At 42.3% G+C, this 26,354-nt stretch overlaps 1 protein-coding gene across 1 annotated transcript in view; it reads right to left on the bottom strand.

Annotated features, from left to right (window-relative positions):
- The window catches only part of TTC17 (tetratricopeptide repeat domain 17), a 56,032-nt gene extending 32,473 nt beyond the window's left edge, over positions 1 to 23,559 (bottom strand). The window contains exons 1-8 of the mRNA XM_070760735.1: positions 23,350 to 23,559; positions 5,889 to 5,978; positions 4,813 to 4,982; positions 4,412 to 4,523; positions 3,785 to 3,916; positions 2,301 to 2,410; positions 590 to 734; positions 168 to 307 (exon numbers count right to left, since the gene is read on the bottom strand). Coding sequence (XP_070616836.1) covers positions 168 to 307; positions 590 to 734; positions 2,301 to 2,410; positions 3,785 to 3,916; positions 4,412 to 4,523; positions 4,813 to 4,982; positions 5,889 to 5,978; positions 23,350 to 23,511 — 1,061 coding nt within the window. The 5' untranslated portion in view covers positions 23,512 to 23,559. The remainder of the gene's footprint in view (positions 1 to 167; positions 308 to 589; positions 735 to 2,300; positions 2,411 to 3,784; positions 3,917 to 4,411; positions 4,524 to 4,812; positions 4,983 to 5,888; positions 5,979 to 23,349) is intronic.
- Between the last annotated feature and the right edge of the window lie 2,795 nt (positions 23,560 to 26,354).

Raw genomic sequence — 26,354 nt, forward strand, 5'->3', positions numbered from 1 at the left:
AGGAAACCAAGAAACAACAATGAATTTCAAATGATTATTTCAAATAAGGTTAAAAATATTTTAAATCACAATATATAACTGATACAAGAATATTTAAATATGATATACTGTACGTGCAAAAACCCATTAGTTTTCCTCTGATGACTACAGAATGGAGAAAGGCCTACCTATGTTGAGCTTCAAGTTTCTGCTCAAGCTTTTGCTGGCATAGGACAGCATGCTTCCTTTTAATTGCTTGCTCAAACCCTGGCTTGGCCTGTAAAGCATGATCATAACATAAAACTGAGTGGTTGTATTCCCCAAGCATCTGAAAAAAAGATTGAGAGGGGAAAAGGTGTGTCAGCTGAAATAAAAGTTATAATAGACAAATCAATTATGAAATTTCAACTATTATCTTAATTACTACTTTAACAATGTGACTGTGTGGGAGATAGAGTTATGGTTACTGTATTATTAGTTCAGTGAATTTTATGTTTCCCTTCCTTAATAGAATATAAATGATCCACTAACTTAAGACAGAATAATTTGTAACAGAGTAAAATAATGCAATATTATTATTCAAGAGAACTGAAATTAAGGTCTTACTTACTGCATAAATGTTTCCTAAAGTATAATAGCTGGTGAAGACATCACTGTAATCCAGAGCAGCATGGACTACAATAGCTGCATCAGCAGAGAAATGTGCTCTGTGTAATACATTCGCCAGATTTATCAATGCAACATCTTTATTATGCCTGAAAGATTAAAGAGACAAATAATTATGATTATTGGTTTTCTTCTTTCTAAATAGCTAATAAATTTGTAATACAGTGATACCTCGTCTTACAAACGCCTCGTCATACAAACTTTTCGAGATACAAACCCGGGGTTTAAGATTTTTTTGCCTCTTCTTACAAACTATTTTCACCTTACAAACCCACTGCCGCCGATGGGATGCCCCGCCTCCGGACTTCGGTTGCCAGCGAAGGACCCATTTTTGTGCTGCTGGGATTCCCCTGAGGCTCCCCTCCATGGGAAACCCCACCTCCGGACTTCCATGTTTTTGTGATGCTGCAGGGGAATCCCAGCAGGGGAATCCCAGCAGCGCAAAAATGGGCACTTTGCTGGCAACGGAAGTCTGGAGGTGGGGTTTTCCAGCGAGGGGAGCCTCAGTGAAATTGCAGCATCGCAAAAACACAGAGGTCTGGAGGTGGGGTTTCAAGGACTTTGGCAAAAGAGTTGAATTTTGGTCTTGCACGCATTAATCACTTTTCCATTGTTTTGTCTTACAAACCTTTCACCTTAAGAACCTCGTCCCAGAACCAATTAAGTTTGTAAGACAAGGTATCACTGTATATAAAACAGAAGTTAGAAGTAGTCTGAAACTATGGAGAAATGCATTTCATTCAAACTGGTAGTGTTAACTATACACAGGGCTGGATAAACTGATGGTCCAACCCAATATGAAGGATTTATTGCAAATTGCAAATTATATATAATTTGCTATCTCAAAAGTAACTTTAAGCACATGGATTGAAGAACAGATATTTTGTAGATAGGACTACCTGTTTAATCCGAGGCTAAGAAGGCAACAATACAGCTAACACTTCCAATTAATAGCAGAATGAAAATTTAAGTATGAATGAATCTGTGTAAGTTTGTATATATCTGAATTATAACAATAACTTTAATTAAAAAAATTACCCTACTGGCAGAATACAGTACGTTATAATTACCTTCATTTACATGTTCTAGCCTAGGAAACATTTTAAAGTTAATAGGACTGCACTTTCAGCTGCACTGAAAGACTTCTCACTTTGAGTAGTATGAAAGATAGCATTATGTAAAAGTATCATGGCATATAATTTATATTTAATAATTTGGTTCAAAATAATTAATAGCAATACTGTACATCAGAAGTAGCTAATAAAAAATGATTGAGCCAATGTATTATATAGATGAAGTAATACTACTGAAATGTAGTAAATGTTGTATTTATTCATTGATCAATTTATATTATACGTTTCCTCCAGGATCTTGATATTTGTCTATTCCAACTGAAACCGAACAAGAGCAAACAGCAATAGTATATATAATTAGCCCTGTAATTCTCAGTTTCCCCATTTATATTGTATTTTAGAAATTAAATCATATTTAGGCTTAGTAATAAGTTAGTATATGAGAGTCTATGTAACTGCATTTCCTATCAATTCTAAGTGATATGAAAACCACACTCAATTAACCTAATTTGCATATATTTTGAATATATTCAAAATATTCCCATCTATTCCCTATCTATCACTTCCCTATATGTATCTTACCTTGTAGAAAAATGGAGAGCTCGCATTGCACATTCTACCACTTGATACGGGTCATTCTTTATTCTCCAATAGAAGGAAGCCATATTGTATAACACCCAAGATGAAGAATTCTGTAAAAGGAATAAACAACGTGGAAAGAAACGATGTTCTTTTAGCTAAATATGGGCCCAAGCAAATTTTATACATCACTCCATGCTTATAATCTTTGCGTATATGACTATAACTTTGTTGGAGCTCCCCCCCCCCCCACAAATACTTTTCAGATATCATACTGTTGCATGTATGTACTGCATCAGGCCTTTTAAAGAGTAAAGCAATTTTTGAAAGCTGCGCTTTGTGATGAGAATGATAACTGCAAACTAGAGGGAGTTATAGCACATTTATATATATTTTTTATTATTAGATTTGTCCCATTGTTACACTGTTTCTTATTACTATTGTGAGCCGCCCCGAGTCTTCGGAGAGGGGCGGCATACAAATCTAATGAATAATAATAATAATAATAATAATAATAATAATAATACACAAATACATGTTAGGCTTTGTTTTTTTAATTTTATTAATAGAGTTGAAAGGGACCGTTAGGTCATCGAGTCCAACCCCCTGCCTGAGCAGGAAACCCTACAGCACCCCAGCCAAATGGAAGTCCAATCTCCTCTTGAAGGTGTCCAGAGTTGGGGAGTTCACCATCTCCCCTGGCAGGCAGTTCCATTGGTTGATCGCTCTGACCGTCAGGAAGTTCTTCCTTATTTCCAGGTTGAATCTCTCCTTGGTCAGCTTCCAACCATTGTTCCTCGTCCGGCCCTCTGGTGCCCTGGGGAATAAAGAGACCCCCTCCTCACCGTGGCAACCCCTCAAGTATCTGTAAACTGCTATCATGTCCCCTCTAGACCTTCTTTTTTCTAGGCTGTCCATGCCCAGTTCTCTCAATCTCTCTTCGTAAGTCTTGGTTTCGAGTCCCCTAATCATTTTGGTTGCTCTTTTTTGCACCTTCTCCAGAGTTTCGATGTCTTTTTTGTAGTGAGGTGACCAAAATTGGATGCAGTACTCCAGGTGGGGTCTGACCAGGGCATAGTAGAGTGGTATTAGTACTTCCCTGGTCTTGGAGCGTATTCCTCTGTTGATGCAGCTTAGGATTGAGTTGGCTTTTTTGGCTGCTGCTGCACATTGCTGACTCATGTTTAGTTGATTGTCCACCAAGACTCCAAGATCTCTTTCGCAGTCACTACTGCTGAGTGGGGTATCTCCCAGGCTGTATGTCCTTGTGAGAGGACTTATTTTATAACTGGGATATGCCTTGTTATAAGAGTTATTCCATTCTCTTCATAAATTCCCCATCTCAAAATGATGAGAAACTATAGTATCAGTTTTAGCAGTTGTGGTCAAAAGGACATAGAAAGATGAATCAGGCCTCAGGCTACCCAGACTTGAAAAGCTGCATCTAGATGATGCTGATTTAGACAAAATAGTGACTGTATTAATACCTTCAAGAGACCTTCATATATGCGATGTCCTATCTCTTCTATACTTCTTCCTAATCGTCTTGATAGGTAATTCAATACAGGATCTTCTTTAGGTAACAAGGGTGCAGAAAGATTAACTCTTTCTTGAATACCCTAGATGAAAAGGGGAAAAGTATTAGCATTTGAATTCTTAAGATGACTTTTTGAAAAAACAATTTCCCCAAATTCTATGTTCCCTTAAATCTAATTAGACTTTATGGCACAATTGATGTGCTAAATACCTAACGATATTAGGTAACTGAGTTACATAGAACCATGGTGCCAAGGAAATTATGTTTCCAATTAGAAAATCCTAAAAATTTAGGCTTATTATTCTACATAACGCATTGCTCTTTCAATAACTCAGAAGGATATAAAGTTAATTGTGTTTATGCACAGGAGTGTTTATAAACATACAAAAACCAAGAAGAGATTGACAATATAACACAATACCAAAAATAGGGATAATTGTTTAAAAAATTAAAGAGAATTAAAGATCTGCATCAAAATAGTTGTGTGATTTCTGAATTCTTTTTTACTGTGCTAATAACACCACTGTAAAGTTTTCAGTCTGCAGTATTTCAAATACTAATATAACCAATTACTTACTCGTAAATGTTGAAATGCATGAATGCTGTATGGTAGATCTAAAATTTTAGTACATTCTGGTTCTTCTAGGTCTAGAGGTAAAGGAGACTTTGTGTCTACATAATCTTCAGGACTAAAGCATAAGAATAAATAAATAAATAACAGAGTTTTGGTGCAATAAACTAAATTTCAAAATACTAATCAGGAAAATCAATGTAGGAATGCTGCCAAAAATAACTCTACTAAAACATATTTTTCTATATCACTTCATTATTCATTCTTTCATCTCCCAAAACAGCTTTAATTAACATAATGACCAATTAATGAAGCAGCTTGTTACCAGCTAGGAATTGTTGGGATATGCCCTCCCTTCTTAAATTACAGCTGTTTTATTTTTTAAATGCAATTAGCTCTCTTAGTACCTGATGTCTTTGCTCTCTAAGGTGATATATGTGCCATCATAGAGATCCAAATCCCCCAAGGGCACCTTTGCTTTAATACAATCAGGATCTTCTTTATTATGCCTTTGTTCCAATCCTGTATCTCTGTCTTCATTCTCCTCTATATGGATCTTCTGAGCTACTAATTGTTTCTACAAAAAACATTAAAAAAATGCAAAATAAAATAAAATGCATTGTTGAAAATACAAACACCACCAAAATAAATATTCATTTATGTTTATATGAAAGTGACATGGCAATTATATCTTGTTCCTTAGCCTCATGCCCAGTGATATTACTACTGTGTTTTCCTGAAAATAAGAAAATAAGACCCTGTCCTACATTTTTTTGACCCCGGAAATAAGCACTTATTTTGGGGCACTGTCTTACCTGATTTCCAGTTCTGTCTCCCTAACCTAACCAAATAGCAGGGACTGCCTGTGCATGCATTTTAATATTTTCAAGGGAGGGGGGCTTATTTTAGTGCATGCACTCACTATTATTATCAGGGAATGTTTTATTTTCAGGGAAAGGGTAGTAGTTAATGATCTGAAAGTCATCTGCCTATTTTTTGAGATCGTCAATGGTTATGATTATAAAAGTTAAAATGAAGCATTAAATCTTAGGTTTGTGTTATTATTTGTTTTAAAGAAAAAAATGCCAAAGATAATTCTGCTGAAAATTAAGATATTTTGCACCTAAACCATTCCATCAAAAATCAGCAATTGAATTGGCCTATTGTTTTTTAAAAGTAACTTTCTGCTTATTTGGTACATGGGCACAAGGAAGAACCGTAAGTGTAAAAGTTAACAACCACCCACCTGTAACTTATTATACAACTATAGTCCAGTTCAGTTAAACTCTCAAAAAGGACATGCATCCTTCTGGATGAACAAAGTAACATAACAAAGTAAATGTACACTACTAAAAATGTACAACTGAGGCTAAAACATAAACTTAATATTTTTAAGACTATAAATTCACATTGACAAAGAAAATTGTTTCTACTTTTGTTTGCCAAAAAGTCAATTTTGGTAATACAATCATATCAATCTCACCTCCAGCTCTTTGAGGTAGTTGACAGTTGTTTCTTGTCTCATTAATATTACTAAATCATGAGGATGTTTAAGATTCATTGGTGAGTCAACCTGTAAAACAGTCCAAAATAATCATTATTTTTTCCTTCAAACTGACTTTCTTGCATCCTTCTGAATAAACTACCCTAGTCTAGTAAATCACACTGTAATATTTTCAGAATATTGAACACTCATGGACCTCTACAAAAGACTTTTTATTTGTTGGATTTGGACTTCACATCTCAGTTATTTAAGCTTAAGTTTAAGCATGGTTTCTATATGGCTGAAAAAGATATGGTGTGTTCAATTTTGACACATTTTATATTACTAGTTAGAAAATTGGTATTAAGCACAGTTCTGGACCTAACAAAGAATTGCAATTTAAACTACTTAGGGTTAAGATTCCAAAACTAGTAAACACACATCCCTACTTCTTGTATCTTTTTGCCATTGCTACAAACTAAAAAAAATAACAACTGAACAAATAAAATGCAAAATGATAACTGATGTGTGCTGTTGTCTAGACAAGAGAAAATAAAAAATAAAAATATCTCTAGAGAATATTCTGGTAAGAGGGGAAACAATTTCAAATAATGTAAACTATTGATCAAATTTCCCAATTGTTCAAAAGCAGAGAAAAGAATATTCTACTACATAATAGAGAACACTATTCACTGGACATTAATAACAAAAAACAAACAAACAAACAAACATGTGAGAGGCTCATCTAAAACAGATTTAAAACATGCTAGTCCCCCTCCCCCTTTGTAGTGATACTTCAGGTACCACATTCAACACTTATTTATAGTATGATAATCAAATGGAATCTATCTGTCACAAAAATACAGTGGTACCTCAAGATACGAACCCCTCGTCTTACGAACAACCCGAGATACGAACCCGGGGTTCAGAAAATTTTTGCCTCTTCTTACGAACTTTTTTCGTCTTACGAACGCCAAACCCAAACTTCCGGGTTCGGCGTTCGGGAGGCTGCTGGGAAGCCCCGCAGCCCAGCTGTCACCTTTTAAAACAGCTGGGGGGCTTCCCAGCAGCCTCCCGGAAGCCGAAGCCGGAAGTTCGGGTTTGGCGTTCGGCTTCGGGAGGCTGCTGGGAAGCCCCCCGGCTGTTTTAAAGGTGACAGCCGGGCGGCGGGGCTTCTCGGCGGCGGCGGCAGGTTCGTAAGATTGAAAACGTTTGGGAGGCCGCTTTGGTTTTTTGGCTGGGAGGGAGGGCAGGAGGTCCGGCGCTGGGGGAGGGAGTCAGGAAGGTCCTCCTGCTCCCCCCTCCCAGTGAAAAACACAAAGGCGGTCTGCCGCCGGAGACCTCTTTGTATTTTTGGCTGGGGAGGGAAGCAGGATGCGCAGGATCGGGCCGGCGGCGGGCACGGGAAAAGGCAGCAGGTCTGGGACACCCCCCACCCCAGCACTTTGAATCCCGCCGCTTCTGCTGGATACGGGCGATGGGCGGGGCGAGCTGCCACAGCCCCTGGCTTCCGCGCCACTCGTTCCACCCACCGCCCGTATTCAGCAGAAGCTGCTGGATTCAAAGTGCTGGGGTGGGGGACTGTCGGGACACCCCCCCATCCCAGCACTTTGAATCCCGCCGCTTCTGCTGGATACGGGCGGTGGGCGGGGCGAGCTGCCACAGCCCCTGGCTTCCGCGCCGCCCGTCCCACCCACCGCCCGTATTCAGCAGAAGCTGCTGGATTCAAAGTGCTGGGGTGGGGGACTGTCGGGACACCCCCCATCCCAGCACTTTGAATCCTGCCGCTTCTGCTGGATACGGGCGGTGGGCGGGGCGAGCTGCCACAGCCCCTGGCTTCCGCGCCGCCCGTCTTCAGCAGAAGCTGCTGGATTCAAAGTGCTGGGATGGGGACTGTCGGGACACCCCCCATCCCAGCACTTTGAATCCTGCCGCTTCTGCTGGATACGGGCGGTGGGCGGGGCGAGCTGCCACAGCCCCTGGCTTCCGCGCCGCCCGTCTTCAGCAGAAGCTGCTGGATTCAAAGTGCTGGGATGGGGACTGTCGGGACACCCCCATCCCAGCACTTTGAATCCTGCCGCTTCTGCTGGATACGGGCGGTGGGCGGGGCGAGCTGCCACAGCCCCTGGCTTCCGCGCCGCCCGTCTTCAGCAGAAGCTGCTGGATTCAAAGTGCTGGGATGGGGACTGTCGGGACACCCCCATCCCAGCACTTTGAATCCTGCCGCTTCTGCTGGATACGGGCGGTGGGCGGGGCGAGCTGCCACAGCCCCTGGCTTCCGCGCCGCCTGTCCCACCCACCGCCCGTATCCAGCAGAAGCGGCGGGATTCAAAGTGCTGGGGTGGGGGCCTGTCGGGACAAGCCGCGCACAAAGGCCGAGGCAAGGCTGAGCAGGAGGAGAAGCCAACCAGCGAGGCGGTGGGCTGGGAGCCGCAGGCGAAAGGAGCTCGGGCATCGGAGCGCGGCGCCAGGCATTGTTCTCCGGACCCCGCCCGCTCAGCCCCGCGGCGGCTCTTTCCCTCTCCAGGCTGCGGGCGGGGTCCGGAGAACAATGCCCGAGCTCCTTTCGCCTGCGGCTCCCAGCCCACCGCCTCGCTGGTTGGCTTCGCCTCCTGCTCAGCCTCGCCTCAGCCTTTGTGCGCGGCTCCTCCGCCGGAGCTCTGCTGCGCGCGCCCCTTCGCAGCCCCCTCGCTCCTTGTCCCGACAGCCCCTCCCAAAGAGCCGCGCGTCTTCCCAGCCATCTCCCGAAGCCCAACGCCAAACCCAAACTTCGCTCCTGTCCTGGCTAAACCATGTGGCAGTAAACAGGCTTTGGGGTTTTGGCTGGGGGGAGAAGTAGGACCTTCCTAACTCCCTCCCCCCCAGCCAAAACCCCAAAGCATGTTTGCTGCCACACGATTTAGCGGCGAAGTGACGTGAAGGGATGGAAAGCTGAAACCGCCCGGTTTCAGCTCCCCATTCCTCCACGTCACTTCGCCCTGAATGCTTCTTGGCCGCCTGGCAGAGCGCTCGCAGCCAGCGGGCGGCGGCTTTGGGGAAACCTCGCGGGGAAGCCGGGCAAGAGCGATCTTCTGCCGGCCATGGGCGAGCGGCGGGGAGTCGCCAATGGCTGGCAGAAGATCGCTCTTGCTGACCTGCTGCCTCGCGGTGAAGCCGGGCAAGAGCGATCTTCTGCCGGCCATGGGCGACTCCCCGCCGCTCGCCCATGGCGGGCAGAAGATCGCTCTTGCCCGGCTTCTCCGCGAGGCAGCAGGTCAGCATCCTGGGTGGGCGAGCGGCGGGGAAGCCGGCGGCTGTGGCAGCTGCTGCCCCCCCACCCCCCCGGCTGTTTTAAAAGGTGACAGCCGGGCGGCAGCGTTTTTTTTGGGGTTTTTTTTTTTGTTGTTGCACGGATTAATAGACTTTACATTGTTTCCTATGGGAAACAATGTTTCGTCTTACGAACCTTTCGTCTTACGGACCTCCTGCTTGCACCAATTAAGTTTGTATCATGAGGTATTACTGTATGTGTTTCTGATCAATGACTGGAACAAAAGTATTTGTTCAGAAACGAAACTGTACTAGCTCAGTTGGCTCTGAAGAGACAGTTTCAAATGTCAGCAGAAAGGCTAAATTCTTATTTGAATGCACTATAGATAGAAAAAGTTAGGTTTTTTTAATTTAATTTTTTTTAATTTTAAGAATCTTTATTATAAATAATCAATAATAATAATAATAATAATAATAATAATAATAATAATAATAATTTATTAGATTTGTATGCCACCCCTCACCGTAGACTCGGAGCGGCTCACAACAATAATGAAACAATATACAACAAATCTAATATTTAAAAGTAACTAAAATCCCTTATTAAAAGCAAGACATACACACAAACATACCATGCATAAACTGCATAGGCCTGGAGGAGATGTCTCAATTCCCCCATGCCTGACGGCAGAGGTGGGTTTTCAGGAGTTTACAAAAGGCAAGGAGGGTGGGGGCAATTCTAATCTCCGGGGGGAGCTCAGGGCTGCCACAGAGGAGGCTCTTCCCCTGGGTCCCGCCAAACGACACTGGACGATAGTTGTTAAGAATGGCTGGGTCCAGGAAAGGCTTCTTGAGGAGGGGGCGCACAAGTGCCTCCTTGTAGGGAGCCGGAAAGGACCCCCTCCCCAAATAAGCGTTGACAATCTCCTGGACCCAGTTCTGTGTCACCTCCCTCCTGGCCGAGACCAGCCAGGAGGGACACGGATCCAGTAAGCAGGTGGTGTAATTCACAGCTCCAATGGCCTTGTCCACTTCATCAGGTGTCACCAGATCAAACTCTTCCCAGACAGATGGACATGTACGAGCTCCAGTCACCTCGACTGACTCGTCAGTCGACTCCGTTATCCAATCGGAGTCGAGGTCTGCTTGGATCCGAGCGACTTTATCAGTGAAAAATGTGTTAACATCCTTGGCACTACTCTGAAAGGGCTCCCCAACTCCCCCCTAGTTAGGAAGGGAGCGGGTCACCCTAAACAGAGCGGCCGGGTGAGATTCTGCTGATGCAATCAAGGCAGCATGATACACGCATCTTGCCGTTTTGAGCGCCACTTTGTAAGTCTTAATATGAGCTCTTACAAGTGTTCGATCGGATTCGGACTTCCTCTTCCCCCATCGCTTCTCTAGACATCTCTTCTGGCGTTTCAACTCCCGGAGCTCCTCGTTGAACCATGGAGCTCTAAGGGGTCTAATGCCACGGAGAGGTCGCAACGGCGCAATCCAGTCAAGAGCCTCTGCTGCAGCCTTGTTCCAGGCCTCAGCAAGAGACTCTGACGAACTGTGGACGAGTGCATCTGGAATAACCCCAAGCGCCCTTTGAAAGCCCTCTGGGTCCATCATGCGTCTGGGGCGGAACCACCTACTCGGTTCTGCCTCCCTGCGGGGAAGGATTGGAGCCAGGAAGTCGAGCCGCAGTAGAAAATGGTCTGACCGTGACAAATGCAACACTTCTAAGCCCCTTAGTCTCAGACCATCACTCAATTGCTCAGAGAGGAATACCATGTCGGGTGTGTGCCCTCCCTCGTGAGTCAGACCCTGTACTACTTGAGTCAGGTCCATGGGTGTCATAGTGGCCATGAATTCCTGTGCTAGCCCAGAGGTTTCACCGAGCGACGGTAGGTGGGGTTCCCACAAGACAATAAATCTGGGGAACCCCACCGCCAGCCCAGCTACCTCCTCGAGCAGCACAGGTAGGGCTGTTGACACGCAGCTGGGAGGCAGGTACATGAGCAACAAGCCCACCTGAGCCCCTAAGTCCAACTTCACCAGGAGGAACTCACAACCTGCAATCTCTGGAGCAACGAGTCTACGCAGGCAAAGGCTCTCCCAGAATAAGTTCCATTGAAAACAAAAAAGAAACATTACAAAGGATTCAAAAGTTTTAATTGTGCGAAAAATTAAACGTTTAGGAAAAATTAATGGATACACTTGATAGAAAAGTCTAATTTCAGAGGCATCTAATTTCTGACTTTTATTTAAAATACCATTAAAAATTCTGCAAATTCTGCATTTACAATTAAAATACAGTGTTTTGGCCAAGCTGTTAACACTTCAGGAACAGAACAGTGTTTTTTTACGCAACAGAATGGAAAAGTGAAGAAAAGTTTTCATCCCAAGAGGGTTTTTTAAATAAAAAGCAGTAATTAAGTTAGTTCTACAGTGACTATGTACATGGAGGACCAATGACATGAATAGATTAAAAACCAATAAACAGGTGAATGTGGAAGTAGAATGAAACCTAAAAGGAAGCAAGGAAACAAAAATAAAATAACATAATTATTTTAAAGTCAAAACACACATGAGAACATGCTTTGATAACAAAGGAACAACCCACGTGGGTTAAATTTAAGTCAAGGGAGTATTTGCAGTGCCTTCCTATTGCTTTTTTAACAAGTGAGCTGACCAAGGTCCTGAAGAAATAGGATCTTTTGGTGATGCATATTTAGAAAAGGAAGCATTTCATGAAAATAAACTGTTCATATGAAGAAACAGAGTCACCTTAACATGATAGATAATATAGCTAAGGGAGAAAAGTATGAGAAAATAATAATTCTGCTTTGGAACAAGGAATTGGAGATTTCCAGAGCACTAGGGAGGGAAATTAGTCTGTGCTTCAAGTAGTTATCAGCACTTTCAGCTAACCCAGTGCTTCTCTATTATTTTCTGTTATGCCGCCTCTAGGAAAGTTTTTCCTAGACATTTCACCACTCCAACCCGAGAGCTGTAGGCCAAGGAGGGTCAGTGGACACAACATGAGGAATGTGATGGAGCTACAAGTCCCATGTAGGACGTGCGTCTTGTAGCCTGCCCTACCCGATCTGTCACTCCCCAAATTGCACCCCACTGTGAGACATGCGTCCTACCTGACCCTTGTATTGCTACCTCTGTCGCATTCCTCGGCATTGTGTCCAGGGCAGTCTGTTCTAAAAGAAAACATGTCACAAGTTCAAGAAGTTTGATTGAACTCGCAAGATGTTTTCTTTTAGAATGGGCTGCCCTGGATACAACACAACAGAAGTACTAGTAAAAGTGTCAGATAGAGTGCATGTCCTACTCCCTGCAGCAAAAAAAGCACATTCCCCGGAATCATGTACCCCTGGCATTGCTCTGCGCCCCCCTAGGGGGGCGCCCCCACTATTTGACGATCACTGAGCTAACTCAACAATCATTCTCAAATCTATATATTTGTAGAACTAAAGAGGCATACATTTCATGTAACTTCTTTTCTAGATTTTCTTTTGTATTAAATATTTTACAGTCTCTTCAGAATTTTATCCATATCATCCTTACTTTCAATCCAATTTACATATTATAAATCATATAAGAAAATATGATTTCTTTTCCAAAGAGAAAATGTTGGATTAAATAGCAGTAGCTTAGCTTAAGATACTGTTGATAACTGTCAATGGATATTAGATATTATATTCACTGAAATTCAAAACCTGTGCCAATAAGCAACATTTTTCAAAAAGAACTATACAGTGGTACCTCAAGATACGAACCCCTCATCTTACGAACAACTCGAGATACGAACCCGGGGTTCAGAAAAAATTTGCCTCTTCTTACGAACTTTTTTCGTGTTACAAACGCCAAACCCGAACTTCCGGGTTCGGTGTTCGGGAGGCTGCTGAGAAGCCCCCGGCTGTTTTAAAAGGTGACAGCCGGGCGGCGGGGCTTCCCAGCAGCCTCCGAACGCCGAACCCGGAAGTTTGGGTTTGGCGTTTGTAACACGAAAAAAGTTCGTAAGAAGAGGCAAATTTTTTCTGAACCTTCGGAGGCTGCTGGGAAGCCTCGCGGCTGTTTTAAAAGGTGACAGCCGGGCTGGGGGGCTTCCCAGCAGCCTCCGAACGCCGAACTTTTGCCGAACTTCCGGGTTCGGGAGGTTGCTGGGAAACCCCCCAGCCCGGCTGTCACCTTTTAAAACAGCCGCGAGGCTTCCCAGCAGCCTCTGAACACCGAACGCAAAAGTTCGGGTTTGGCGTTCGGCTTCGTGAAGCTGCTGGGAAGCCGCCCGGCTGTTTTAAAAGGTGACAGCCGGGCTGGGGGGCTTCCCAGAAGCCTCCCGAACCCCGAACTTTTGCCGAACTTCCGGGTTCAGGAGGTTGCTGGGAAGTCTCCCAGCCCGGCTGTGACCTTTTAAAACAGCCGGGTGGCTTCCCAGCAGCTTCCCGAAGCCGAACGCCAAACCCGAACTTCCGCGTTTGGCGTTCGGAGGCTGTTGGGAAGCCACGCGGCTGTTTTAAAAGGTCACAGCCGGGCTGGGGGACTTCCCAGCAACCTCCCGAACCCCGAACTTTTGCCGAACTTCCGGGTTCGGGAGGTTGCTGGGAAGCCCCCCAGCCCGGCTGTCATCTTTTAAAACAGCCGCGCGGCTTCCCAGCAGCCTCCCGAAGCCGAATGCTAAACCCGAACTTCCGCATTCGGCGTTCGGAGGCTGCTGGGAAGCCCTGCCGCCCGGCTGTCACCTTTTAAAACAGGCTGGGGGCTTCTCGGCGGCCTCCCGAACGCTGAACCCGGAAGTTCGGGTTTGGCGTTCGGCGTTCGGGAGGTCGCTGAAAAGCCCCCAGGGTGTTTTAAAAGGTGACAGCGGTTTTTTTGCGGGGGTTTTTTTTGGTTGCACGGATTAATTGACTTTACATTGTTTCCTATGGGAAACAATGTTTCGTCTTACGAACCTTTCGTCTTACGAACCTCCCCCTGGAACCAATTAGGTTTGTAAGACGAGGTATGACTGTATATTGCAATATTACTTTTAAGGAATTTAGGATCCGCATAAAAACAGAATCATTAGCTAACAAAACCATAGCAGTGACATCAGTATTTTCTTCTTAGGTAACTTTCAATACAAGGTAAAATGAGGAGATTTCAGCTAATTTCCCACTAAAGTTAAAATATTATTATTGAATTATAATTTACAAAAGTTGTGATTACTTCTATAATAGGAAAACTAGATTCATTCCCTATCTATCTCTACCTAGTAGAAATCCAATCATCTCCACTTTCTTTAAATACAACAGACATGAGTAACTCACCGTGTCCATAAGGAACATTTAAAAAACGATTGTACTCAATTTATAAAATCCACCTTCTGAGTGAACTGCCAAAAACTCATGATTTATGTTTTGCATAATATTCAGACTTTCTTTGATTCATCTATCCCACCCCTTTTTGTAAAATTTTATTTAATGATTATGTTATGAGGAGTTTAGATCATAAAAAAAAATTGTATTATTTTGGTCAACTCTAAAAATAAATTTTAACAATATTATTGTTTTAATAATATTTATTTATTTATTATTTATTAATTGGACTTATATGCTGCTCCTCTCCGTGGACTGGGGGTGGTTCACAACATTTCAATAAAAATTACAATACCATTTACCATTGACGTTTATTTAAATTTATATCATTGCCCATATTACATCTCTTTTGATAGTGTACAATAAAACAAATAAGCAATATAAAATAATAAATCATTTGAATAATTTGAATTATTAACAGTAATTTCTCCAATCCTGATTCTGGAAAAGGTCATCGGAAGATGCAAATATAAATCTCACTACTAAGAGACAATTTGTGTCTTTTTGAAGATCATCCTCCTAATTTTATGTTTAAAGAAATTTTAACTGGTTTTCAGAAAATATCTAATCATAATTAAAACTATAAATTGCCGAATGCCTAGCATAGCTCTAAGGACACATTTTAAAGTTAATCCTTATCTTAACATTATTAATATTCTAATATATATATAAAAACACTCAAGCATTGCTTTCCCAACATGTCATTCAAACTATAGTTAAATTTTTTTGTTTTTTTGTTTTCCTGAGAGTATCATCCTGCCTTCAGCATGTTATTATGTTCCTGAAACTAGGTCTTGTGAGCTCTTTTTCTACCTTAGGCATGGAAGCCTAAGACTTGGTCATCTCACTGGCTTGTTCTTGTGGGAATATAACAGGAAGCAGCAGCGCTATATATGTTGTCATCTTGAGTTATTATATAAAGTAAATGCAGATAAAATTAATCTTAGAAAAATATATAGCATTCCAATAATATTTTTTGAATTGCCTAATTCAGGTCTTCCATGACCAGAAAACTGTCATCTATTCACCTGGCCTATCTGACTAATCCCTTATTCATAGACAAATGAAAGTAGGAAAGCATTTCCCATATCTTATATAGTTTCTCATTATTTTCAGAGAAACCAGAGACTGTAAGTTTAGAAAGATAAAATCTAAGGCCGTTGAGCTTGTTGAATCCAAGCAGGATAAATGTCTTGCAAACTGAAGAGGAAATCTTCTTTCGCACAGCTATTTCCTGCCTCTTGTCTGGATAAATAAATGAGACGTGTGAGTGTGTGCCTTGCAGCTGCTTCTGTTCTAGGATAAAGATTTCAGAAGAGAAGTTTAAAAAAGAAGTAGGTTGAAATATGTTTTTATTTTTGTCAAGACAAGTTTCAGGTAAACTCTGGCAAACCTTGTGAAGTCTTAATTCTCTCTAAATCAAAAGTAATTCTTAAAAAAACAAAGAACAAAAACACTCTATGCAGGAAAAATGACTTGTACTGTTGGTTCTGAGGACAGTATACAATCTGATCCGTAAATGCTGCTTGCAAACATCTCCTGAGGGAAGCCAATCTTATGTCACCAACATATGTTCCTTTGAAATTTGCAATAAACTATTTTAGCCGTGCTTCTTGGAAAAGCTTAAGCAGACCTTAACCTTCTGAAGAACGGTTTCACAAGCTTTTTCCTCAACTCCAGCCAGCCTCTGATCCTAATACTTCCTGGTCAAGTACAAAATAAAATGCCAACCCTCTGGGCTGGCATTAAGAACTTGAAGCCAACAGAGTCTGCCAACACTATACTTATTGTGGAAGAGACTGATGATTATGTTTTTCCTTACCAGGGTTCCTAAAGAACTGAAATTTCTCAAGAGCTACAATTTAAAATAGCTGTACAGCATTGAAGTTTCAATCCAGTGGTCAGGAAAAGCCATACCAAGGTTCTCTGGCTCTTTGGTATTCATTTGGGCCCTTCTGGTTATCTTTGACCTAGATCCAGGTTGACAATTTTTGAATATTCTCTTCCATCTTCATGTTTCCAAATCGGATCCTCTCCAGTTTTTACCTCAATTCCACTGAAGTGTTTATTTTTTTAAAATGCATTGCAGTTTGAATTAATTATTTTTCAAGTTAAAATTAATAGAATTTGTGGCATATTTGCATTTTCTTAAAACAAATGTTTGGATACTTTTGTTCTATGTCAGCAAAAACTCTCTTCACTGGAAGGTAACAAATTTGGAAACATAAGAACAATAATTGGAATTGCTGATACGCAAGTAGGAAAGCTGTGACCAAAATATCAATTAAAGTTTATTTATTTATTTATTTATTTATTTGATTTGATTTGTATGCCGCCCCTCTCCGTAGACTTGGGGCGGCTAACAACAATAATAAAAACAGCATATAACAAATGTAATATTTAAAATAACTAAAAACCCTTATTAAAAACCAAACATACATACAAACATACCATGCATAAATTGTATAGGCCTAGGTGGAAAGGGATATCTCAATTCTCCCATGCCTGACGAAAGAGGTGGGTTTTAAGGAGCTTAAGAAAGGCGAGGAGTCTGGGGCAATTCTGATCTCTGGGGGGAGCTGGTTCCAGAGGGCCGGCGTCGCCACAGAGAAGGCTCTTGCCCTGGGTCCCACCAAATGACATTGTTTAGTTGACAGGACCCGGAGAAGGCCCACTCTGTGGGACCTAACTGGTCACTGGTAAAAGTTCTGGCTTTCTATGTTCAATCATCAATTTTTAAAATATTTAAACTTTCCTAGTTTACACATGCTACCTATTATGTATAATGAAATATATTTTGTCTATCCAAGTTTCTGAGTTTCAGAATTAATGAGCAATCATGGCTTTTGGTGAGAATTTTGGAAATTAGTTCACTAATCAACAGAAAGATTATATTAAGAAAAGCTGTGGTGTAAAAAAAAACATTTTTTAAAAAGAAAAGGAACAGCAACAATCAAAAATTTATCATCTAAAATAAAAAAGAAAACATAAAAGGAACATAAGAAAAACACCTAGTTTAGATAGATGAAAAATAATAATTTTATACAGAATTGTTTGTATAAATAATTTTGGGTGCTGAAAGAAAATGGCTGCAAGGGGAAAGTCTGTCCATTTACAAACTGAATGCAACAATGGGCAAAACTGTTCCCTATGACTTTGTCTGGCTTTGATAAAACTCAACAAGGTGAGACCTGTTACTATTTGGATGGAAGATCATAAGAAAATATTATATCAATATAAAGAATTAATTAAAAATTAAATGCTATAAGAATATAATACCATTTGTTGCTGTTAGTCACAAAGTTGTGTCCCACTCATTGTAACCCCATGCACAACATTCCTCCAGGCCTTCCTGTCCTCTACCATCCCCCGGAGTCCATTTAAGCTCACACCGACTGCTTCAGTGACTCCATCCAGCCTACTCTGTCGTCCCCTTCTTCTTTTGCTCACAATCATTCCCAGCATTAGGCTCTTCTCCAGCGAGTCCTTCCTTCTCATTTGGTGGGCACAGTATTTGAGTTTCATCTTCAGGATCTGGCCTTCTAAAAAGCAGTAGGGTTGATCTCCTCTAGGACTGACCGATTTGATCGCCTTGCAGTCCAACAAACTTGCAGGAGTCTTCTTCAGCACTATAGTTGAAAGGCCTCAATTCTTTGGCGCTCAGCCTTCCTTATGGGCAACCTTTCATAGCCATATATTGTAACTGGGGAAACCACAGCATTGACTATACACGTTTGTTGGCAAGGTGATCCCTGCTTTTTAGTATGTCTAGATTTGCCATAGCTTTCTCCCCCATGAGCAAGTATGTTAATTTCTTGGCTATAGTCCCCATCTGCAGTGATCTTGTAGCCCAGGAAAATAAATTCTATCACTACCTCCATTTCTTCCCCATTTATTTGCCAGGAATTGAGAGAGCCGGATGCCATGATCTTAGTTTTCTTAATGTTGAGTTTCAAGCCAACTTTTGCATTCTCCATCTTCTTCCACACCAAGAGACTCTTTAGTTCCTCTTCATTTTCTGCCATTAGAATGGTATCATCTGCATATCTGAGGTCATTGGTTATTTCTCCTGGCAATCTTAATTCCAATTTGTGATTCATCTAGCCCTGCCTTTCTCATAATGTGCACTGCATATAAGTTAAATAGGCAGGGTGACTGTATACAGCCTTACCAAACTACTTTCTTAATTTTGAACAATCAGTGTCCAGTTCTCACTGTTGTTTCTTGCATATAGGTTTGTCAAGACAAATAAGATGGTCTGGTACTCCCATCTCTTTAAGAACTTCCCATAATTTGTTGTGACTCATACAATAAAAGGCTTTAGTATAGTCAATGAAGCAGAAGTATATGCTTTTCTGGAACTCCCTAGCTTTCTCCATGATCCAGTGTAAATTGGCAATTTAAACTCTAGTTCCTCTGCCTCTTCAAAATCCTGCCTGTACTTCTGGTAGTTCTTGGTCCACATTCTGCTGGAGCCTAGCTTGATTTTGAACATAATTTTGCTAGCATGTGAAATGAGTGCAATGGTGTAATAGTTTGAACATTCTTTGGCATTGCCTTTCTTTGGAATTAACCCTAATCTTAACCCTTTCCCAATCCTGTGGCCACTGTCGAATTTTCCAAATTTGCTGGCAAATTGAGTGTAGCACTTTTACTGCATCATTTTTCAATATTTTGAATAGCTCAGCTGGAATGCCACTAGCTTTGTTGTGGCTCAGGCCTCCTAAAGTCCATTTGATATCACATTCCAGAATGTCTGGCTCAAGGTCCGTGACCATCCCATTATGGTTATAATGGATGTTAAATTCATTCTTGTATAGTTGTTCTATGTAATTTTGTCACCTCTTCTTAATCTCTTCTGTTTCTGTTAGGTCCCTACCATTTTACCTCCGAGTCTACGGAGAAGGGTGGCATACAAATCTAATAACTAAATAAAAATAAATAAATTTTGGTCCTTTATTATGGCCATCTTTGCATGAAATGTTCCCTTCATATCTCCAATTAATAGCATATCATTATAAAGACAATATACGTACAGTGGCGCCTCTATTTAAGAACTTTTCTAGATAAGAACTGGGTGTTCAAGATTTTTTCTCCCTCTACTTAAGAACCATTTTCTACTTAAGAACCTGAGCTCGGAAAAATTTCCCAGGAAATTTGAGAGCGGCACAAAGGCCAGGCCAGTTTCCTGCCGTTCCCCTTTTAATCCCGGGCACCTCGGGATTTTCTGGGCTGCCAGAGGAGCCTTTTGGTGGCACTTAATGAGGCTTTGGCAGCCCAGAGCGAACGGAGCATTTTCCTTTCTCTGAGCGCTTGGGAAGGGAATAAACCACTTTGCTGTGGTGATTCCCTCCCGCTATCTCCCCTACACCTGGCGCGAGGTTGCCTCCCGGAGCGTCATAAGGAACGTGGAAAGGCAAAAGGGGGCGCTTCACCCGGCCAGATCAACTCGGCTTCTCCTAAACTGAGGAGTCACCACAGTGAAGGAAAGGTGCCGGCTACAAAATGAACGAGCGAGAGGAGAGAGGAGCCCTTCAGCATGGGAAGGAAGAGGCAGCAGATAGCAGCCGCCGCCGCCACCGCTGCCTTTTGGTCAAAGCAGTGGAGGTTCCCTCCTCTCGCCCACCTGGGTTTCTCTCTCTGGCGCAGTATATGGGAGGCAGCCTCGCGCCGGGTATATTGGAGGCGCATGTTCCTCCTCGCTACCTCATAGTCCCTTTTTTTTTTAAGCCTTAAAGTTTTGGATTTTTTTTTATTCCCCTCACCTTCTTCCTTTGGAAGCGACAATCCTCCTCTTCCTCCTCCTCCCCCCACCCAAATTCAGAGCTTTTATTTCTTTCCTAATGGGTTTGCACGCATTATTTTCTTTTACATTGATTCCTATGGGAAAAATTGCTTCTACTTAAGAATGTTTCTATTTAAGAACCTGGTCAGGGAATGAATTAAGTTCTTAAGCAGAGGAACCACTGTATAGTTACTAGGTGTTGAGGTCAATGTCGAATGTGAACACATTACAAAGAAAACAACAAAATGCTACCACCCACTAATGTTACTGCCTTCTAATGCCTGTAGGGGTATTGCTGGAAATAAATAAAGTTATATGGGGAATCCTTTGCAGCACAATTATAAATTTCATTTAAAATTAAATTTATCTGAATAGGGAACAGGTGATAAATCCCCCAAATGTCCACAAGCCCCTTAATGCTCACAAACACCACAAAGCAAAACCTAGATATGAACACTCTTTCTTGGATAATAATGGTCCCTTCTGCTGCCAAACACTAAACATGGGAAAAATGAAGAAAAAGCTGTAATGACATTAGTTTTTATATCACATGTCTAGTTATCTGCATCAATAAAATAGATTTATCCATGCGTATCAGCATTTATATATCATCTAGTAATTGCTTAATGAAATGCAATTTTAAAAATTTCAGAAGAGGCAGATTTCTCCATAATGATCAGTGTATTTCACTGTAAAAAGAAAAGTCGAAAACAATATTCAGTGATCTGGATTAAAATACTCTGTCCCTTGTATTCTCTACAACACAAACTGATTAATTAAGGCAACATTTTTTAAAATGCAATTTTTTCTTCAGGTTTGAGCTACCGAATAGGGGATATGAATTAGATCATCAGCTGTAGCTCTATTAACTCAACAGCTAATTTATACCTCCTAATATAGGAACTGAAATATTTTTCGTTGGTTCTTTTATATTATTGAATCTGAGCTAAGGCACAAAAACCCCCAGGTGACAGCAAGAGAATAGAAACATGGAAGAAAAATAAAATATAGAATTATCTTCAAAGCTTCCTATATTAAGAAATTTCATAAATTTTCATAGCTATTGGTCACAGGATTGACCCATAGCAAGACTATTCTACATACATTTCTCAATTACTTTTAAAAAGCCATATAACGCATGTGCAGTATGACAAAAAGATACGAGGACATTAGGGAATAAATAATATGTTATAGATCATTACTTGTTAAGGACCAAATGCCATTTGATGGTTATTATCTGCACTATTATTGATTAAATTTATTTTAAAAATGACAAAGCAATCTGATTTTGTGCATTCATAACAGTAAACACCAGAGTGTTCTGTCCCTGCATGGCAAAACTCCTGAAACTTTGTTAAGAATCTCCATCTTTTACTGAATTTTACTGGCACTAAATAGCAAATGGAATGAAAGGGGCAAAGGTAAAGCTGACAATGCTGCTCATTGAATCATCTGAATGAAACAGTCAAAGGAAATCTGAGAAAATACAGTGTTCAATCTAATTAGTTTATCAGATAGAAATTATTCTTGAACCTAGATGTTTTTTTTTAAAAAAAAATGAATTAGAATGGCTTTTGCAAAGAGATGTCATGCTTGTATTAGATTACATAAGCATCTGGTTCACTGCAATGAGAACAGAAAGCAGCATTTGAAACTTTATTCTCCACCAACAGCTTCTCACTGCCATATATAGGCAGGAAAATGAGAGATGTAAACTTTATGTTGAAGAATGTAGTTTCCCCCCTGGATAATTTGTCATTAAAATGGAGAACAGCTGAGAATATAGTAAATGTTTAATTTACACTCCCCTGTCAGAATTGTCTTTTCATGTAAAAAAAATAGTGTTTTGATTAAGGCTTTAAAAGAATAAAACTATTAAGCAAAGTAATGATAAAAATGCATAAGAAGCAAGCAGTAAAATTTCCAGAGATGCAACTGTATTGCTAGATGGTTTCCCCCTCCCTTTCAATGTTAGCTTGCAATTACTAAGGATTTGCACTTGCAATTAAGTAGTCTAATTCAGCAAAGAAAGATAGAAAAAGTCTGCAAAAGTGTTCTTAGGTGACTTGAATGGCAGTTGTGGGTACCAAGCACATAATAGGGAAAAATATTTAGCTTTAGCCATTACCTCAAGATGGAATAATGGGAAAACAATTGAAAGAAATCAAATAATTATAAGTAGACAATGGCACACATAAAAGCAGCAAATTATTAAGGATTCAAGAGTTTTCTAAAATAATACAGAAAACTTAATATTCTATCTTTTTTGCATTTTACTACCCCCGCCCCCCAAAAAAACCACGGGGGAAAAAAAAGGGGGAAGCTCTGTGTTTTCACTCCTGTCTCAATAAGAGTTACTTGTATCTCAATAGCCAAACAAAACCTTCACGCATTAGGGGCTAGGACAACCACACGCAGGAGAAGAGATGCCCGTTTGATGCCATCCTGCCTTCCTTGTGAATTCACTCTGGCCCATGGGAGGAAACTGGGGACTGCCTGCTTTGATGGATCCAGCCAAACTGTTCACAGAAAAACTAGGCAAGCTTTCTTTCTTTCGAGAATTTAAAAAAGAGGGGGGGGGGTGTAGAGAAAATATACCCTCCAGGGCAGGGGTTTCCAAACCTCGGCAACTCTAAAGCCTGGCGGACTTCAACTCCCAGAATTCCCCAGCCAGCGAAATTGAGAGATTTCCCCAACTAGCAAAGCTGGGAATTCTGGGAGTTGAAGTCCGCCAGGCTTAAAATCGTCAATGTTGGAGACCTCTGCTCTAAGGGTATTTCGACTCGCGAGGGGAGAAAAACTTTCGGCTCGGAACTCTCGCCTCAACCGTCCTCCTGAAGTGGGCAAGCCCTTCCCTACATAGCCACCTACCTACCTACCTACCTACCTACCTGGCAACTGTCGAGGGGAAGCTGCCCCAGCTCAGGCTTTTCCTAGCCTAGAAGACGGCGCAGTCCTCGGCTGTTCCCACCGGCCCGAGAAGAACGGGAGAAAGGGCGAAATGTTTTCACAGGGACCTTCTTTGCGTCGACCTGGGGGGGGGGGAAAGCCCCCAAACCCTCCCTCTCACCTGCTGTTGGATCTTGCCGTCTTCGGTGACAACCCAGTGCGTTGTGGCGGCGCCTGGACGAGGCGCCAAGCCCAGCAGCAAAAAGAGACCGAAGTACGAGCGCAGGGAGGCGCACGCCAGCCTTCGGCCGCTCCACCCGGACGCTCCTGCTGACACCGCCATCTTCCACAACCTTAAGCCTTGCCCGCCTTTACCCGGAACCGGAAGGGCTCAAGTCGCCATTTTGGAGAAGCTAATGCATCCGTCTCTCTCACGCACTCTGTCAACATCCTAACGAGGGTCTTTTTGTTTTTAAAAAGGAAGAGTTCGAGCGACGCGATATTGGGGAGCAGACATGTATGCATATAGGGGTCGCACGCTGTTTTTGACGCGAGGATGAAAAACTGCGGCGGGAGTGTTCCGTGTAACGTGTATGATGGCAGTAGGATGGCGACTCTTCGCTTTAAAAAAAAAATCTCTAGAGGAGTATCGGAGGCGGGAGGAAGAATGTGGCAAGAGAGGGCGTTGCCGCCAAGGGAGAAGGCGTGGTCTGTCGCTTGTTTTCCTCGCCCGTCCTGCGGTTCCACGTGCAGCTCAGAGGCAGCAGCCAATCCGGAGCTCTTTGGCGCCCTCAAGCCCAACGAGATTCCACGCCCCTTTTTGTTGGCGGAGGGTGAGGGGAATTTAACTCCGGCGTTGCACCCGCCCTGCGGCGCTTGAAAACGCGCAGTCACCGTTGGCTCAGCCAAGGGAGTTGGCCTCCTTTCGGACTGCGAGTAATTATCGGGCAACTGCTGGGGGAAAAAGCGCCGATGGATTGTTTTGGAAACGAGTCCTGCCCAATTCCTTTTTTTCATTTTTTTTTTTGGCGGAGGAATGTTGATATGTATCCTGAAGACTGAACTATATGAAGAAGGCTGCAAGGTTTTGGGTCTGGCTAACTCTGGAGTAGGCAAAGTTGGCTCTTCTATGACGTGGACGTCAACTCCCAGAATTCCTGAGCTAGCATGATAGGCTCGGGAATTCTGGGAGTTGAAGTCCACAAGTGATAGAAGAGCCAACTTTGCCTACTCCTGGGCTAGTCTAAAGAAAAGGTTTAGCAATAGCATTTAGATTTATATACCACTTTACAGTGCTTTACAGCCCTCTAAGTGGTTTATAGAGGTTAAGTATATTGTCCTGAACAATCTGGGTCCTCATTTTAGCGACCTTGCAAGGCTGAGTCAACCTTGACCCTACTGAGATTCGACCTGCCAAACTCCTGGCAGCCAGTGATCAGGGGAAGTAAGAGGTTGCCCAGAAAGTAATGCGCCACATTTTTTTCCTTAGCCAACAATAATGGTGCAAATATGAAATTTTAGATATACAGTACATTATTTGGATTGTCAGGAGTGTATGTGTGTAAATTTTGTTTCTTCAGACATAGCGTAGCTACAGCAGTGTTTTGAAATGGTGTCTAAATGATGGACCTTGCAAGCAGCGTGTTGTCATTGAATTTCTCACTTTAGAGAAAGAAACTCTTGGAAACGTTCATAAATGTTTGTGTAAAATTTATGGAGTCTGCAGTCGACAGACGTACGGTTAGTTGCTGGGCACAGGGTGAGGCCATTAGAAGCCTGAAATGGCTTCATGACCAGAACATGGAGTGGTACCGATAGGGCATACATGACCTTGTTTCTTACTCGAGGAAGGCCATAGAATGGAATGAAGATTACATGGAAAAATAGGGAGTGTAGAAGAAACACCATTCTTTCTTGTGTATAAGTTTCATTGTGTTCAATAAATGTTGAAGAAAAAAAATGTGGTGCATTACTTTCTGGGCGACCCTTGTAGCTTGTAGTATTGCACTCTGACCAGTGTGCCACGGAGGCTCTGTAGGAGTGCCATGATAGCAGTATTCTAGTATTTGAGAGGCTGCCATAAAGAGGGGGTCAAATTATTCTCCAAAGCACCACAGGGTAGGACAAGAAATAATGGTTGGAAACTAATCAAACAGGAGCAATCTGGAATTAAGGAGAAACTTCCTTAACAGTAAGGACGATTAACCATTGGAACAACTTGCCTCCAGAAATCGTGGGTGCTTCATCATTACAGGTTTTAAAGTGACTGGACTTATCTGAGATGGTACATGTTCTGCTTGAGCAGGAGGCTGGAGTAAGACCTTTCAAGGTCCCTTCCAACTCTATTCAAATTCCTTTGTACTTATAGCTTCCCTCACCAGATAGCGACCAGATTTACAATAAACAAATGCTTTACAGCTTGCCTTTTGTTTTTGATGTCTATACATTAGCTGTGGAGTACTGGAACCAAATAAAAAGTCCTGTTGAGGTCCATCCCTGACAAATGAGCAAATATTAACTAGCTTGTCAAGTTAATGCCAGGGGCATGGGGTGAGGTATCATCAGTATGCTGATGATACTCAGCTGTACATCTCCACCCCATGTCCAGTCAACGAAGCAGTCGAAGTGATATGCTGGTGCCTGGAGGCTGTTAGGGTCTGGATGGGTGTCAAACTCAACCCTGACAAGATGGAGTGGCTATGGGTTTTGCCTCCCAAGGACAATTCCATCTGTCCGTCCATTACCCAGGAGGGGGGGATTACTGACCCCCTCAGAGACACTTGGGTGTCCTTGATCCACAGCTAACATTAGAGAACCATCTTTTGGCTGTGGCGAGGGGTGCATTTGCCCAGGTTCGCCTGGTGCACCAGTTGTGGCCCTACCTGGACCGGGAGTCATTGCTCAGTCACTCATGCCCTCATCACCTCGAGGTTCGACTACTGTAACGGTCTCTACATGGAGCTACCTTTGAAGAGAGTTTGGAAACTTCATATCATGCAGAATGCAGCTGCAAGAGCAATCATGGGTAGTGATGGGCGAACGCAACGGTGTTCGGGTTCGGCAAGTTCGGACAAACTTTAGGCAAAATTCGGCAGAACCCGAACCAAACCTGAATGGGGAATCCCACAAAGAGATTCCAGGAAGTGATCACCATGGCGTCCTTAGCAACCTGCCGGTGATGTCAAG

The sequence above is a fragment of the Erythrolamprus reginae genome, chromosome 1 (genome assembly GCF_031021105.1).
Source record: "Erythrolamprus reginae isolate rEryReg1 chromosome 1, rEryReg1.hap1, whole genome shotgun sequence".
Lineage (NCBI taxonomy): Eukaryota > Metazoa > Chordata > Lepidosauria > Squamata > Dipsadidae > Erythrolamprus > Erythrolamprus reginae.